This window comes from Brachionichthys hirsutus, chromosome 17 (assembly GCF_040956055.1).
Source record: "Brachionichthys hirsutus isolate HB-005 chromosome 17, CSIRO-AGI_Bhir_v1, whole genome shotgun sequence".
Lineage (NCBI taxonomy): Eukaryota > Metazoa > Chordata > Actinopteri > Lophiiformes > Brachionichthyidae > Brachionichthys > Brachionichthys hirsutus.
Window position 1 is genome coordinate 3,483,050 of NC_090913.1, and position 11,115 is coordinate 3,494,164.

At 48.5% G+C, this 11,115-nt stretch overlaps 1 protein-coding gene across 1 annotated transcript; it reads right to left on the reverse strand.

The window, feature by feature from the left end:
• Positions 1-866: 866 nt before the first annotated feature.
• Positions 867-6,034, reverse strand: LOC137906957 (nucleus accumbens-associated protein 1-like). Its single transcript, XM_068751257.1, has 7 exons — positions 5,900-6,034; positions 4,969-5,211; positions 4,388-4,603; positions 3,704-4,157; positions 2,108-2,405; positions 1,517-1,614; positions 867-1,201 (listed from the first exon to the last, which is right to left on the reverse strand). Exons 1-7 carry the CDS (start codon positions 6,023-6,025, stop codon positions 867-869), a joined length of 1,770 nt encoding a protein of 589 aa, XP_068607358.1. The 5' UTR covers positions 6,026-6,034.
• Between the last annotated feature and the right edge of the window lie 5,081 nt (positions 6,035-11,115).

Genomic DNA, 11,115 nt, shown 5'->3' on the forward strand with positions numbered 1-11,115 from the left:
ACTCTTTGACAATCATTGGTAACAGTTTATATCTCAATCAGGAGACGTGTTTAAAAAAGAAAAAAAGACACTTAAAAGTAATAATTAAGAATATAAAAGCACACAAAAACAATTAAATGGTTAGTTTTTACATTTTAGGGCTAAAAAGTGGATCCGCTGGGGGGAGAAAGGTTTTTTAGCCAAGGAAACCACCTTCTCCCATCAACCAGCATTTCTACGAGGATCCGAGAACAGGTCTGGTGGGACTGGGGAGACCGTAACCCGTCAGTACACGTATGGATGTTCCTTTCAACCCCCTCCCTCACTGATCCCACACCCAGAGAAGCTGCGATGTTCAATATAAAAACAACAACTCACTCTACCTCCGCTGGTCCGGATGATTCTCAACGCATACATTCATTATCAAAACAACAGTGTTAACCGGAGTACAAGAAGGAAGCGTCACCAGGACCCCCCCCCCCCCCTAACCAAACCCCCCCAGGGAATGTCTGTGATTGATCATGGTAAGAAAATGGCCTCGATGACAGTTCATGCTTTAAAAAACAAAAAAAAAGACAAATATTTAATCATCAGGATTGAACGGTGGCAGAGGACTGATGAGATTGGGGGGGGGGGTCCTCTGCTACCTTTCTCTCCACACTGAAAGCTCTCTCCACCAGAGGAGAGGACCGACAACCAGACGAGACAGACAAAAGTAGGAAAGCAGAGCAAACTCAAAGAGGTGTAGAGGAAGAAAGAGATCCCACGACATGTTGGCGAGGAGACAAGCGACCATCACGACCACGGGGGGGGGGGCAACATACTCATCATCATCACATCCCCTCCTCCGTCATTCCGTCTGTCCATTCGTCTGTCCGTTCACTCCCTCAAAACAAAGTGCTGCCGTCTGCTCCCGTCCCCTGGAGGGTGTCTGCCGCCATGGCTCCACCTCCAGCTTCGCTAGCGTTGGTGGCGGCGGCCGCCGCCGCCGCCACGGCTTCCAGGGAGTTGGTGTCAAAGCCTTGCTCCGTGCCCAGCACGTCGGCCTCCATCTTCACGCCGTCAGCAAGGAAGGCGGAGTAGGCATCGCTGTCAGCCATCAGCAATTTGAGCTTGGGGATCCAGCTCTTGCGTACGACACGGCGGGCATTAGTGCACATGTCGGCCGCAATAGCGTTCATCTCGCTCTCCTTGAAGCTCGGCGCAAAGTTCTGGCAATAAACTGGGAATGCAAAGGAAAGACAGGAAGGAGAAACACCACAGAAAAGGAAACAAGTACAATTTATAATGAGCGGTCGGTCTTAAGATGCATTTCAAAGCTGTCATAGTTCAGCAGGCAAAAGAGATGACGCACACACACACACACACACACCAATGACCAAACCACGGGCAAAAGTCATAAGAAATTTACTGCACAATGGCAATAAAATGATTCTGATTCTGATTCCCAGTGGCTTTTGTGGCCCCCCCTCCCTTGTTGATTTGGGCCCTGCGGCACAATATGTGAAGCCACCGGCCAAATCTATGTGTTACTCACATTTGACGGCGTGCAGTACCCTGTTGTCCAGGGGTTTTCGACTGGGGTCATTGGTTGATGAACGGATGCCGGTTCCACAGCTGTTGGCCAGAGTGCTCCTGAGCAAGGACAAAATAAATCCTCACTAAAACTCACAAACATCACATCAACATTCGGATACAAGATAAAGCATGACATATTTTTTAAACCGAGTTTCCCACGCAGACTTCAGTTGGAAGAACCATTTGATCACTTTCACTCCCACCGAGGAGGTTCTGTTTTCACCCAGCTCCATTTGCTTATTGTTTTGTTTTTGTTTTTTGTCACAAGGACTACAAAAACCACAATGTATTCACTACAAAACTACAAAACTACAATCCCAGAAGGATGGGGCACGACCCAAGGCCGTGTCTAAAATAAATAAATGTTGCTACAGCTCTGGAGAGAAGGGCAGACGCAGGACTCTTTTAGAACTTTCCTTAACAGTATTGAGAAAAATCTTTAAATAGATTTTGACAAAACATACTACCCCCCCGCCCACACACACACACACGCACACACACACACATTGACAAACCAGATGTTAGCCAGTGAAATGTGCCGAACACTGACCTGTCAAAGAACGCTGCAAGCAGGCGTCTGAGCAGCACTTTGTGGCGGGTGCCTGCGCTGACATGGCAGTTCATGAGCTGGGCGCGTGAGATAAACACCGAGGTGCCGCTCACCAGCTCCAACTTCTCAGCCGGGTCGCCCTCCTCGTACAGCTTCGTGTGGCAGCGGTTCCCAATCTGGCTGATGAGCTCGGCAGGCAGCGACGCTAGCTCGGGCCGACATCGGCCCCCTCTGGCCCCACGGCCGCCGCCGGAGTCCGGGCCCAAGTCTGAAAGAGCCTCCACGCGCTCCCCGACCACTGAGGACAGAACGAAAACAGTATCTTACTAATGGGAGTGCGAACATTTCTACATTACATACATACATCCAGACCCTGAGCGCCGTAACCTTCAGACTAAAGAGGGAAAACATGCTGAGGTGCCAAATGGCTACGTTCACTGGAAGGAATTCTCCCAACTTAATCCCTGATCAAATTGTTAAAACTATGTCATGTACATTTCTCCTGAATTATTTATTTTGGTGTCTTCAGCCAAACTTGAACAAGTCAAGGAATAAAATGTTCATGTTCAGTTAATTTATACAGAAAGGACACATAATGTCCTAATTTTTAATGGAAATGAACCCGATTCTGGTGCTGGATGTGAGTTTAACTTTTAACAACCGTCGTGACGGGCAGTCGGCGTGAGAGGATCTGCACTGGACTGGTTGAGATCATATTTATCTGATAGATTTCAGTTTGTACGTGTGTATGATAAATCTTCTACGTACACAGATGCTGGCCTGCTCGTGGTTCCAAAAATTAATAATTCGTAGTAATCCCTCTCTCTTCCCCGCAGTCTTGTGCTCTCTCTTCCTCTGTTTGTCCCTCTTTCTGTCCCTGCCTGCAGGTCCTTCTGTCCTGGACCTGTGACCCTCAACACTGCCTCCGTTGCCAAAGTGCTTGCTCTTGTGGGTCAAGTTGGATTCCGTCTTTGTCTGCGTGTCTGAACCCCTTTTTGTTTGCTATAGTGATGGATAGACTAACAGATAAAGTGAGACAGGAAACTCCTTGGAGTATGATGTTTGCATTGTGATCTGCAGGTAGAGGAGAATCTAGAGAAGTGGAGGTCTGCTCTAGAAAAGAGGAATGCAGGTGAGCTGGAGTAAAACAGAGTTTATGTGTGTAAATGAGAAGGTCCCAGATGGAACAGTGAAGTTAGAAGGAATAGACGTAAAGAAGGTCGAGGACTTCAGGTAGCTCGGGTCAGCAGTGCAGAGTGATGGAGAGAATGTGGAAAGGAGGTGAAAAATCGTGTGCAGGCAGGCTGGAACGGGTGGAGGAAAGTATCAGGTGTGCTCTGTGATAGGACGAAGGGACAGGTCTACAAGACAGTGGTGAGGACAGCCATGATGGACGGCTTAGAGACAGCGAGGAGAAGACAGGAGGCGGAGCTAGAAGTGGTGGAGATGAAGACGCTGAGGTTCTCCTTGGGAGTGATCAGGTTGGACAGGATTAGAAATGAGACAATAAGAGGGACAGTGAAGGTTAGACGTTTTGGAGACAAGGTCAGAGAGGCCAGACTTTGATGGTTTGGTTTGTCTGCTGTCAGAGCTCACCTGCCGCTCCAGTGTTCAGCATGCTGTACATGGTGTACATGTTACAGATCTGCCTGTAATGCTCCTCGGTGCTGTCCTCTGCCATGTCGTCCTCTTCTTCGTCATCGTGGTAACTAATCGGAGAATCACTGGTGTACATGCTCAGTGCGCCCGGGCTGGTGCCTTCGGGAGTCCCACCATTGTTGTTATTGTTGTTATGATTGCTGTTGGGTCCGGATGCCCCCGCTGAAGGGGCGTTGCCGCTGCTCGCCACAGCGGCATGCCCACGCCCGAGAGGATCCTGGGTAGTGTTGTTGGAGGAGGAGGACGAAGAGGAGTAGGAAGAGTAACGTGCGGCCTTCCTCATGCCGCCGGTCCCGCCCCCTCCTGACCCCCCTCCCCCCTCACGGTTGCTCCCCTCCCACAGTCGTTTGGCTACAGGGGTGCAGACCACGGAGTAGGCGGTGCCCTCCTGCTGCGGGAGACCAGGGAGAAACAGAAACAACCGTCAGTAGACACCACTTGATACGTTTAACTAATCGTGGTTTCCCTCATGAGCCAGACCAGCATTTTTTTTTTTAAAGATAAATGACACTTAACTGAATCTGTGTCATTATTTATTTTTGCTTTTTTCACCGTAGGAATATTCTATGTGAGAAAAGCTTCGTTTTTGTAACCTGCCTCTTCCACACTCAGACAGCCTACCTGCTGAACCTGTGGGGCGGCTTGCGGCGTGGCATTCGTCTGTTCTGCCTTCACCTTCGACACCAGGGGAAGAGGCGTCAGGCAAGGGGTGGATCTTCCCGCAGCTGTGGCAAAGACGCCGCCGCCGCCCATCGTCTGGGTGACGGGACTCTGAGGCTCTGAGGTTGGGGTCTCCTCGTTGTGGAGACCCTGGGAATCGCAGCTTGGAGACGAGACCTAGAGACGAGGCGATGGAAAGAGCGGTCAAAGTCCAGCAGCTGCCAGCACCACCGTTTAACACCCGGAAAACAAAAGATCGCTGCCTCGGAGTGCGATTTAAATACAGCTGGTCCTCACTTAGCGCTCGACTTGTTTAACAACGATTCGGAGTTACTGAAATATAAAAGTATGCGTTTAGCGACAAGGAATCTCTGGTACGACGTGCGGAACGCGCCGTCTGCGGAGTTGTGAGTGAGAGTTCACAGAAAGGGGAGGAGGCAAGACGTGACAAACAGTAGTTCATGTTCTCCCATTTCAGGTAACAAATCGAGTCACTGCTGACTTAAATTGCTTTAAAAAAAAAAAATGTCCTTGTGAGTTACCTTGAGGAAGAACTCTGTGCCTTTCTCCATGATCTGTTGGATCTGGAGGAAGCCGGCGGTGTACATGAGCAGGAACTGGTCTCCAACGTTCATGCTGAGGCGTCCCGTGTAGCAGAAGGCCAGGATCTGCTGGAAGCTCTGCGGCTGAACGGCTGGAGGCAGTTCCACCACGGAGCTCTTGCCCCCGGCGTTGAACAGATCCCGGAAGTAGGAGCTGCTCGCTGCCAGTACTGCACGATGAGCCTGCGGGGCAACCAGCAGGGAAAGGTAAGTCATACGGGGGGGGGGGGGTATTTCTAAATTAACCTTAAAGGAATCATTTCTCATTATGCTTGTTATTCTATTTTCTAATTGTAGCCATTTACATTTTTAGTCAACAGCTGGAAATCCAAAGATGTATTCGTTTACCACGTGGCCAAAGCAGCGGCAAGCCAGAGGCAGCAAATCAGAACAGTGTGCAGTGGTTAGCGCGCGTTTCCCATCTATTCGTTTGACTCATCCCTCTTCCTTGTCTACTCTCGGCCTGTCGTCTCAAATAAAAGAAATCCTTTTAAACTGCGGTCTGCAGTTCGTCACCTGGACATCGTCCTCACTCCGCTTCGCTGCAGGCCTTGTAACCAGCACTAGAGGGGTCAATGAAAAATTACAACAAGTCCTCTGAAGATGACGTGTCCCTGACCCCCACAAACAATGAACACAAAAGTCCATCAGGACACGATGAGTCCTCTAGTCCTTCAGTGTCACCTTAAAGCGCCCATATTATGGAAAAACTCACTTTTCCCATGTTTCTACTATTATCAAGTCTGCTGCTAGGAACTGATATTTGTAGCTTAAAGACTAAAGTAAAAATGTAAACATAATATAAATAGAGACAACCTTTAACCATTAGGCGTTATTTGTGGTATAGGTAACAGTTAGAAAGGGTGTGGACCTTGAATGCGTGGCCCTTGACGACCACGGAGACATCGCAGTAGAGGCCCTGCAGCCGCTGCTCATTTAGACACTCCAGGATGTTGTTGCCAAAGTTGGGGATTGCCATCTGCAGCGTCTGAGCCATAACGCTCTGCCCAGCAGCACTGGGTCTGCAGGAGACAGAGGTGGATGTTAGAGCATGACCTTTCGTTCTTTTTATTTTGCCGAACATAAAACATGGCAGGGCCGTTTATCTGATGTTTACACATCTGGTCGAGGGAAAAGTACTTTCTGCAGTTCAAAGTAGGCCTTTGATGAAGCATTTTCCAAATTCAGTAACAATAACCAAATCCCTACTTATACAACATTCCTCCAAACTCTAAAGTCGTAAACTTTGCAACCTCTGGTTGTAACTCAAATTCTCCTTGCAGGAATACGTCTCTCTCTCTCTCTCGCTCTCTCAAAACAGGGCAGCACGAGAGTAACAGCAAATAAACATACTGGAAAAGCCAAACAAATAAACGAGGAGGAAGGAAACTAAAAATACAGAAACTGGGTTAATTGAGGGTAGGATGATTAATAAATGAAGTATTTGGTAAACAACTTTCATTCAAAACTAACTTCCAAATGAAAGAGAATTTGGGGCCATCAGCGACTGTTGCATAAACCCTCTTCCTCTCAATTCAATCATAATTTATAGTTAATAATCCATGTTGTGTATTTTTAGCCTCCGTTATTTTTCTAGACCTCTTTCTCAGTCGACACGATAACTGCTTACGTAACACATCTCCTTAACTCTTCTTCATCGCCCTCTGACTAAAGTGGAATAATTATTAGATTGTAAAAATAAATAAGGAACGTTTTGCTCAAATCTGAGGGCATCACTATGGTATGGACTCTTTTAGAGTGGACACTGATGCAAAGCATGAGGGAGCAACAATAGCCACAGAAAAAGCGAGTCACCATTCCACTGTAAAAAATACATGTAAAAGAGCAAGGAGCTGGCTCTGAGAAGATGATTCTGAGACGGAGTTACGTTCCAAAGTCCAAAGCGCCCGCCGCCAACTGATTTTGTCGTTGAAAGCCCCGACATTTTGTGTGGTCAAAAAATGTACGCTTGCATACGTGTATATTCCATTTATGCTGTCCATACGTACGTTCTCACCCACAACTCCACAGCCAGTGCGTTCCGCTCTTCATAACAGCGATTCATTGTCACTAAACACATACCGGAAAGTCGGTCGTATCTCCGAGTCGTCGTTAAACAAGTACCTTAAGTGACGACCACCCGGATAATGTGTACACATGTACACATACACGTAAAGTCAGTTTTTGCTGGTCATTGTACTTTTACACATTATATTGCTTTTGACATCTTCAGACAAAGAAATTGATCTTTGCATCTCATTAACTTAATTATCATTCAACTGAAGTTGCACCATGCGTTTCCTTTTCTTTCTTTTTAAATGCCTGGTGGATCGTACCCTGGATCTGTTGGCATGCGTCGCTCATCAGTATGCAAGCATTACGAGCATAATTGTAATGTATAGTCTTTTGTCTCATTAAACAGATTGAAGAACGCTGGAGCAACCACAGGATTAAGGTTAAATTCCGAAAACTACATGAGCTGCACTGCCTGCTACCTAACGAGCAGGCCTTGGGCGAGCAACTGAGGGTAAATTATAAATGGACCCCACTTATATAGCGCTTTTTCCACCTCTGCGGTGCTCAAAGCGCTTTACATTTGGCCTCACATTCACCCATTCACACACTCATTCACACTCGTGCTACCATGCAAGGTGCTGCCAGGGTTCAGTGTCTTGCCCAAGGACACTTCAGACAGTCGGAGCTGGGATTCGAACCACTGATTTACTGATCACTGGACGCCTGCTGAGCCACAGCTGCTCAGTTTGTGACCAATCATAAATAATAAGCAGACGTTTGCAAAATGGAAACTGGACTGTCGTTAGTCTCACCACACGGGCTACAAGACAGGCTAGCATTCACCCATTCATACAATCACCCTCTTATTAGGGTCCTTTCACAGGATGGCTCACACACCAGTGCAGCAGTCATGGGAACAGCGTCTAGCCCAGCATGTCGACTGCACAGGGATAACGCTAATGGGATCCACTTCCCAACTGATGTCTAATGGTTTTATTCCTCTACAAAAATACGTCATCAAAATCCGTTCAGAACTTTTTCTTGTAAACTCCAACAGACAGAAAACTATAAAATGCTGTCAAAAATGGACAACGGATAAAATCCTATGCTCATGCTGATATTCATAGGATTGCATTATATTTATATATATATATATATATATATATATATATATATATATATATTCCTCACTTTCATTTGGAATCATAAAAGCATTTTAACAGAGTTTGATGACAACACAACATCCGAGGGCATCCTGACAGCCGGTCTTTCTCTCATCACAGGTCAGAGGTCACAAAAACTTCCAGGAAACATTAAGGGGAGTTCGTTCACACCACTTGACCCTTGCACCCCCCCCCCCGTTCCTATTTTAGACTGTGTGTGTGTGAGAGAGAGAGAGATCTACTCCACTAGTATCAATAACTCACGTTTACGACCAGTAACGCTCCAATGTAACTCGATCACTGCGATCAGCTTGATGACGCAACCCGAGAATCAATGCTTGTTGTGATGTGAACATAAATCACGAACTAATCAAACGTTTCCTGGTTTAAGAAGGTTAAAGGTAGCCTGTTAGCAAGTAGCAAGCTAAAGCTAACATTAATAAAACGCATCTAAATATTTATAGAAAAACATCATTTCAAATTAGACGCGATAAATTGCTGCGGTTTTGCGGTTTAAACCTGATGCGACTCAATAAACCGACCGTGGAGGGCAGACGCGCAGCAACATATCGATCCGCCGCGTAGCTCCCTGGAGCTCCGAGAGCTGAAACTTCAAAATGACGTCATTTATACACATTAATTATGGATTAATTAATCTCACATCAAAGTCAAGCCAAACCGGTAAACGCCTCGAGAGAGCCCCCCCACCGCAGGGGCAGCAGGGGGGGGGGGGGGTGTGGGGGAGTCCGCCGGGGCCGGGAGCGCTCTGTGCCCCGCCGCGCGCCAGGCTCGATGCCCGGGAGAGTCCGTGGGCTGGCCCGGGCCGGTGCCGTCCGCGGAGGGGGGGTCGTAGAAAAGCGACAAAAAGAGAGCCAGCCGCGGGTTCCACTCCCGCAGCACACGCACGGTTACCGTCGGGAGCGGGACGGGATAAAATGTTCCGTGTTCTTCCGTGCCAGAGCGACGCGATGGCCGCTTAGCCCGCCCCCCCCCTCCGCCTCTCCACCGGCCGAATGGCAGCTACCGACGGGACAGACCCGCGTTGTGGCTTCTGGTGCGTCACGTCGAACACATTATTCATTTACGGTCCTAAATCCAACCGAAAGGAAACTCAAACGGGTTCACCGCGGGGGGGGGGGGGGGGGGGGCGGCTGGCGCTCCATCTCTAGCCGACATCAACAGGTCATCCCGGGACACGACGCCGCGACGTGGGCGAGACAGGCGGCTGGATCCGGCATGGCGAGGGGGGGGGGGGGGCGTAAAAGCGTAACCCGTTTTATGACAATCATTTGAGGCGAATCGATGCCCCCCCCCCAAAAAAATGCAAAGTCCTGTTTGATAAAGTTCTGTAATGCGGGAGAAAGAAGCGCGGAGCGGGGGGACCCCCCGAGCACTCACCGGGGGGACGCGAAGGACAGCCCGCGGCGTGAAGACGCTGAAGTGGTTAAAGTTCGGTCCGCCTCAGCGAGCCCATCCCCCACAGGAGCAGAGCAACTTTACCCCCCCTAAAAAACCCTAAAAACACAATAAAGCCACAGCAGCGTCATCACCGCTGCATTCTAAATGACCCCCCCCCCCCGTGGATCGCGACTCACCCCTAGCTCGGTCCGGTGTCTCCCTCCGCCGTGCTACGGGCAGACATTCATTGTGACTGTGTGCTGCTGTGCACGCACTCTATTCACGTATACGCGTGCACGTGGAGAGCCCCCTCACGCACGCGTGGGACACAGTTGACGAGAATGAGCGACGAGCTCTGGAGGAGCGGAGCGGGGATCCTGTGAACTCTCCGAGGGGCTGCGGAGCGACCGATCCGGTGTCGGTCCCGGTATCTCCGCCGGCTCTCACGCGGAACTTTGGGGGTTTTCTGGGCTGGAGAATGTTCTCCTCGCGTGTGAAGTTCCCTGTTTGTTCTCCACGCACACAACCGGAGCAGGTAAATGAAGGTGAACGCACCTGAGCGGTTATTACGTCACATCAGGAACTATTTCTGGGGGTGAAGTTAGGCTCACGCAAGTTTAATTAGTTTTACACAGTATTGATAAATAACACGAATGTGCTGTTGTCTTCCACATGGTGAGGAATAATTTACTTTCGTAGAAATGGGCCTTCAGATTATTCACACAATGATGAGATAAACTGATCGATAAACCTATTCTGGGTATATTTCACATTTTTTAAAATTGTTATCAATTTTGGACCTTATCATGTATTTATAAATACAACAGTACCTTTGTGTAATGTCGCGAGAAAACAGGTCTTATAATAAGGGTGATGATGAGATTCAGACGAACGAATAAGCAGGTTCGATTCCCGGCGAGGCGGGCAGACAGGCAGCGTCCCCAGACGACCCCCCCCCCACTCCTCCATCCCAGTCACTACTCACCCGAGTGTCTCCTCCTTCGCCCGGTGGAACCGCACAATGAGCCAGCGGTTCGATCCGCAGTTTCAACGTGCGTGACAGTGCGTGTCGGGTGCGTGCAGGTGAAGCCCTTCGGGGCCTTCGGGCTGTGCGCACAGAGAATACTGAGCAGGATGAGACTGCATCCAGGCACTGCGCTCCCCGTCCTCTCTCCCTCTCTCTCTCTGTCTCTGTCATACCAAATACTATTAACTCTATAATTCTCCCGTGTCAGATTCTATAGCGCCACGCACGCTCTCTGGGCATTTATTGTCACAGCGCCCCCCATCCAGATGTTCCAGACGCGGGAGGATTGTTTTTCTATGGAGAGAAATTTGTTTCTTTTTATGCAATCAACCAAAGAAAAGATTTGCAACCAAAAGTAATGGATTTGCAATTTTAAAAAAAATATTTGCAAACAAGGCTATTATTATCTATCAACATCATTATTTTTGGTTGCAAATTCATTTTTTGTTTGATTGCATAAAAAGAAACAAATCTCTCCATAGT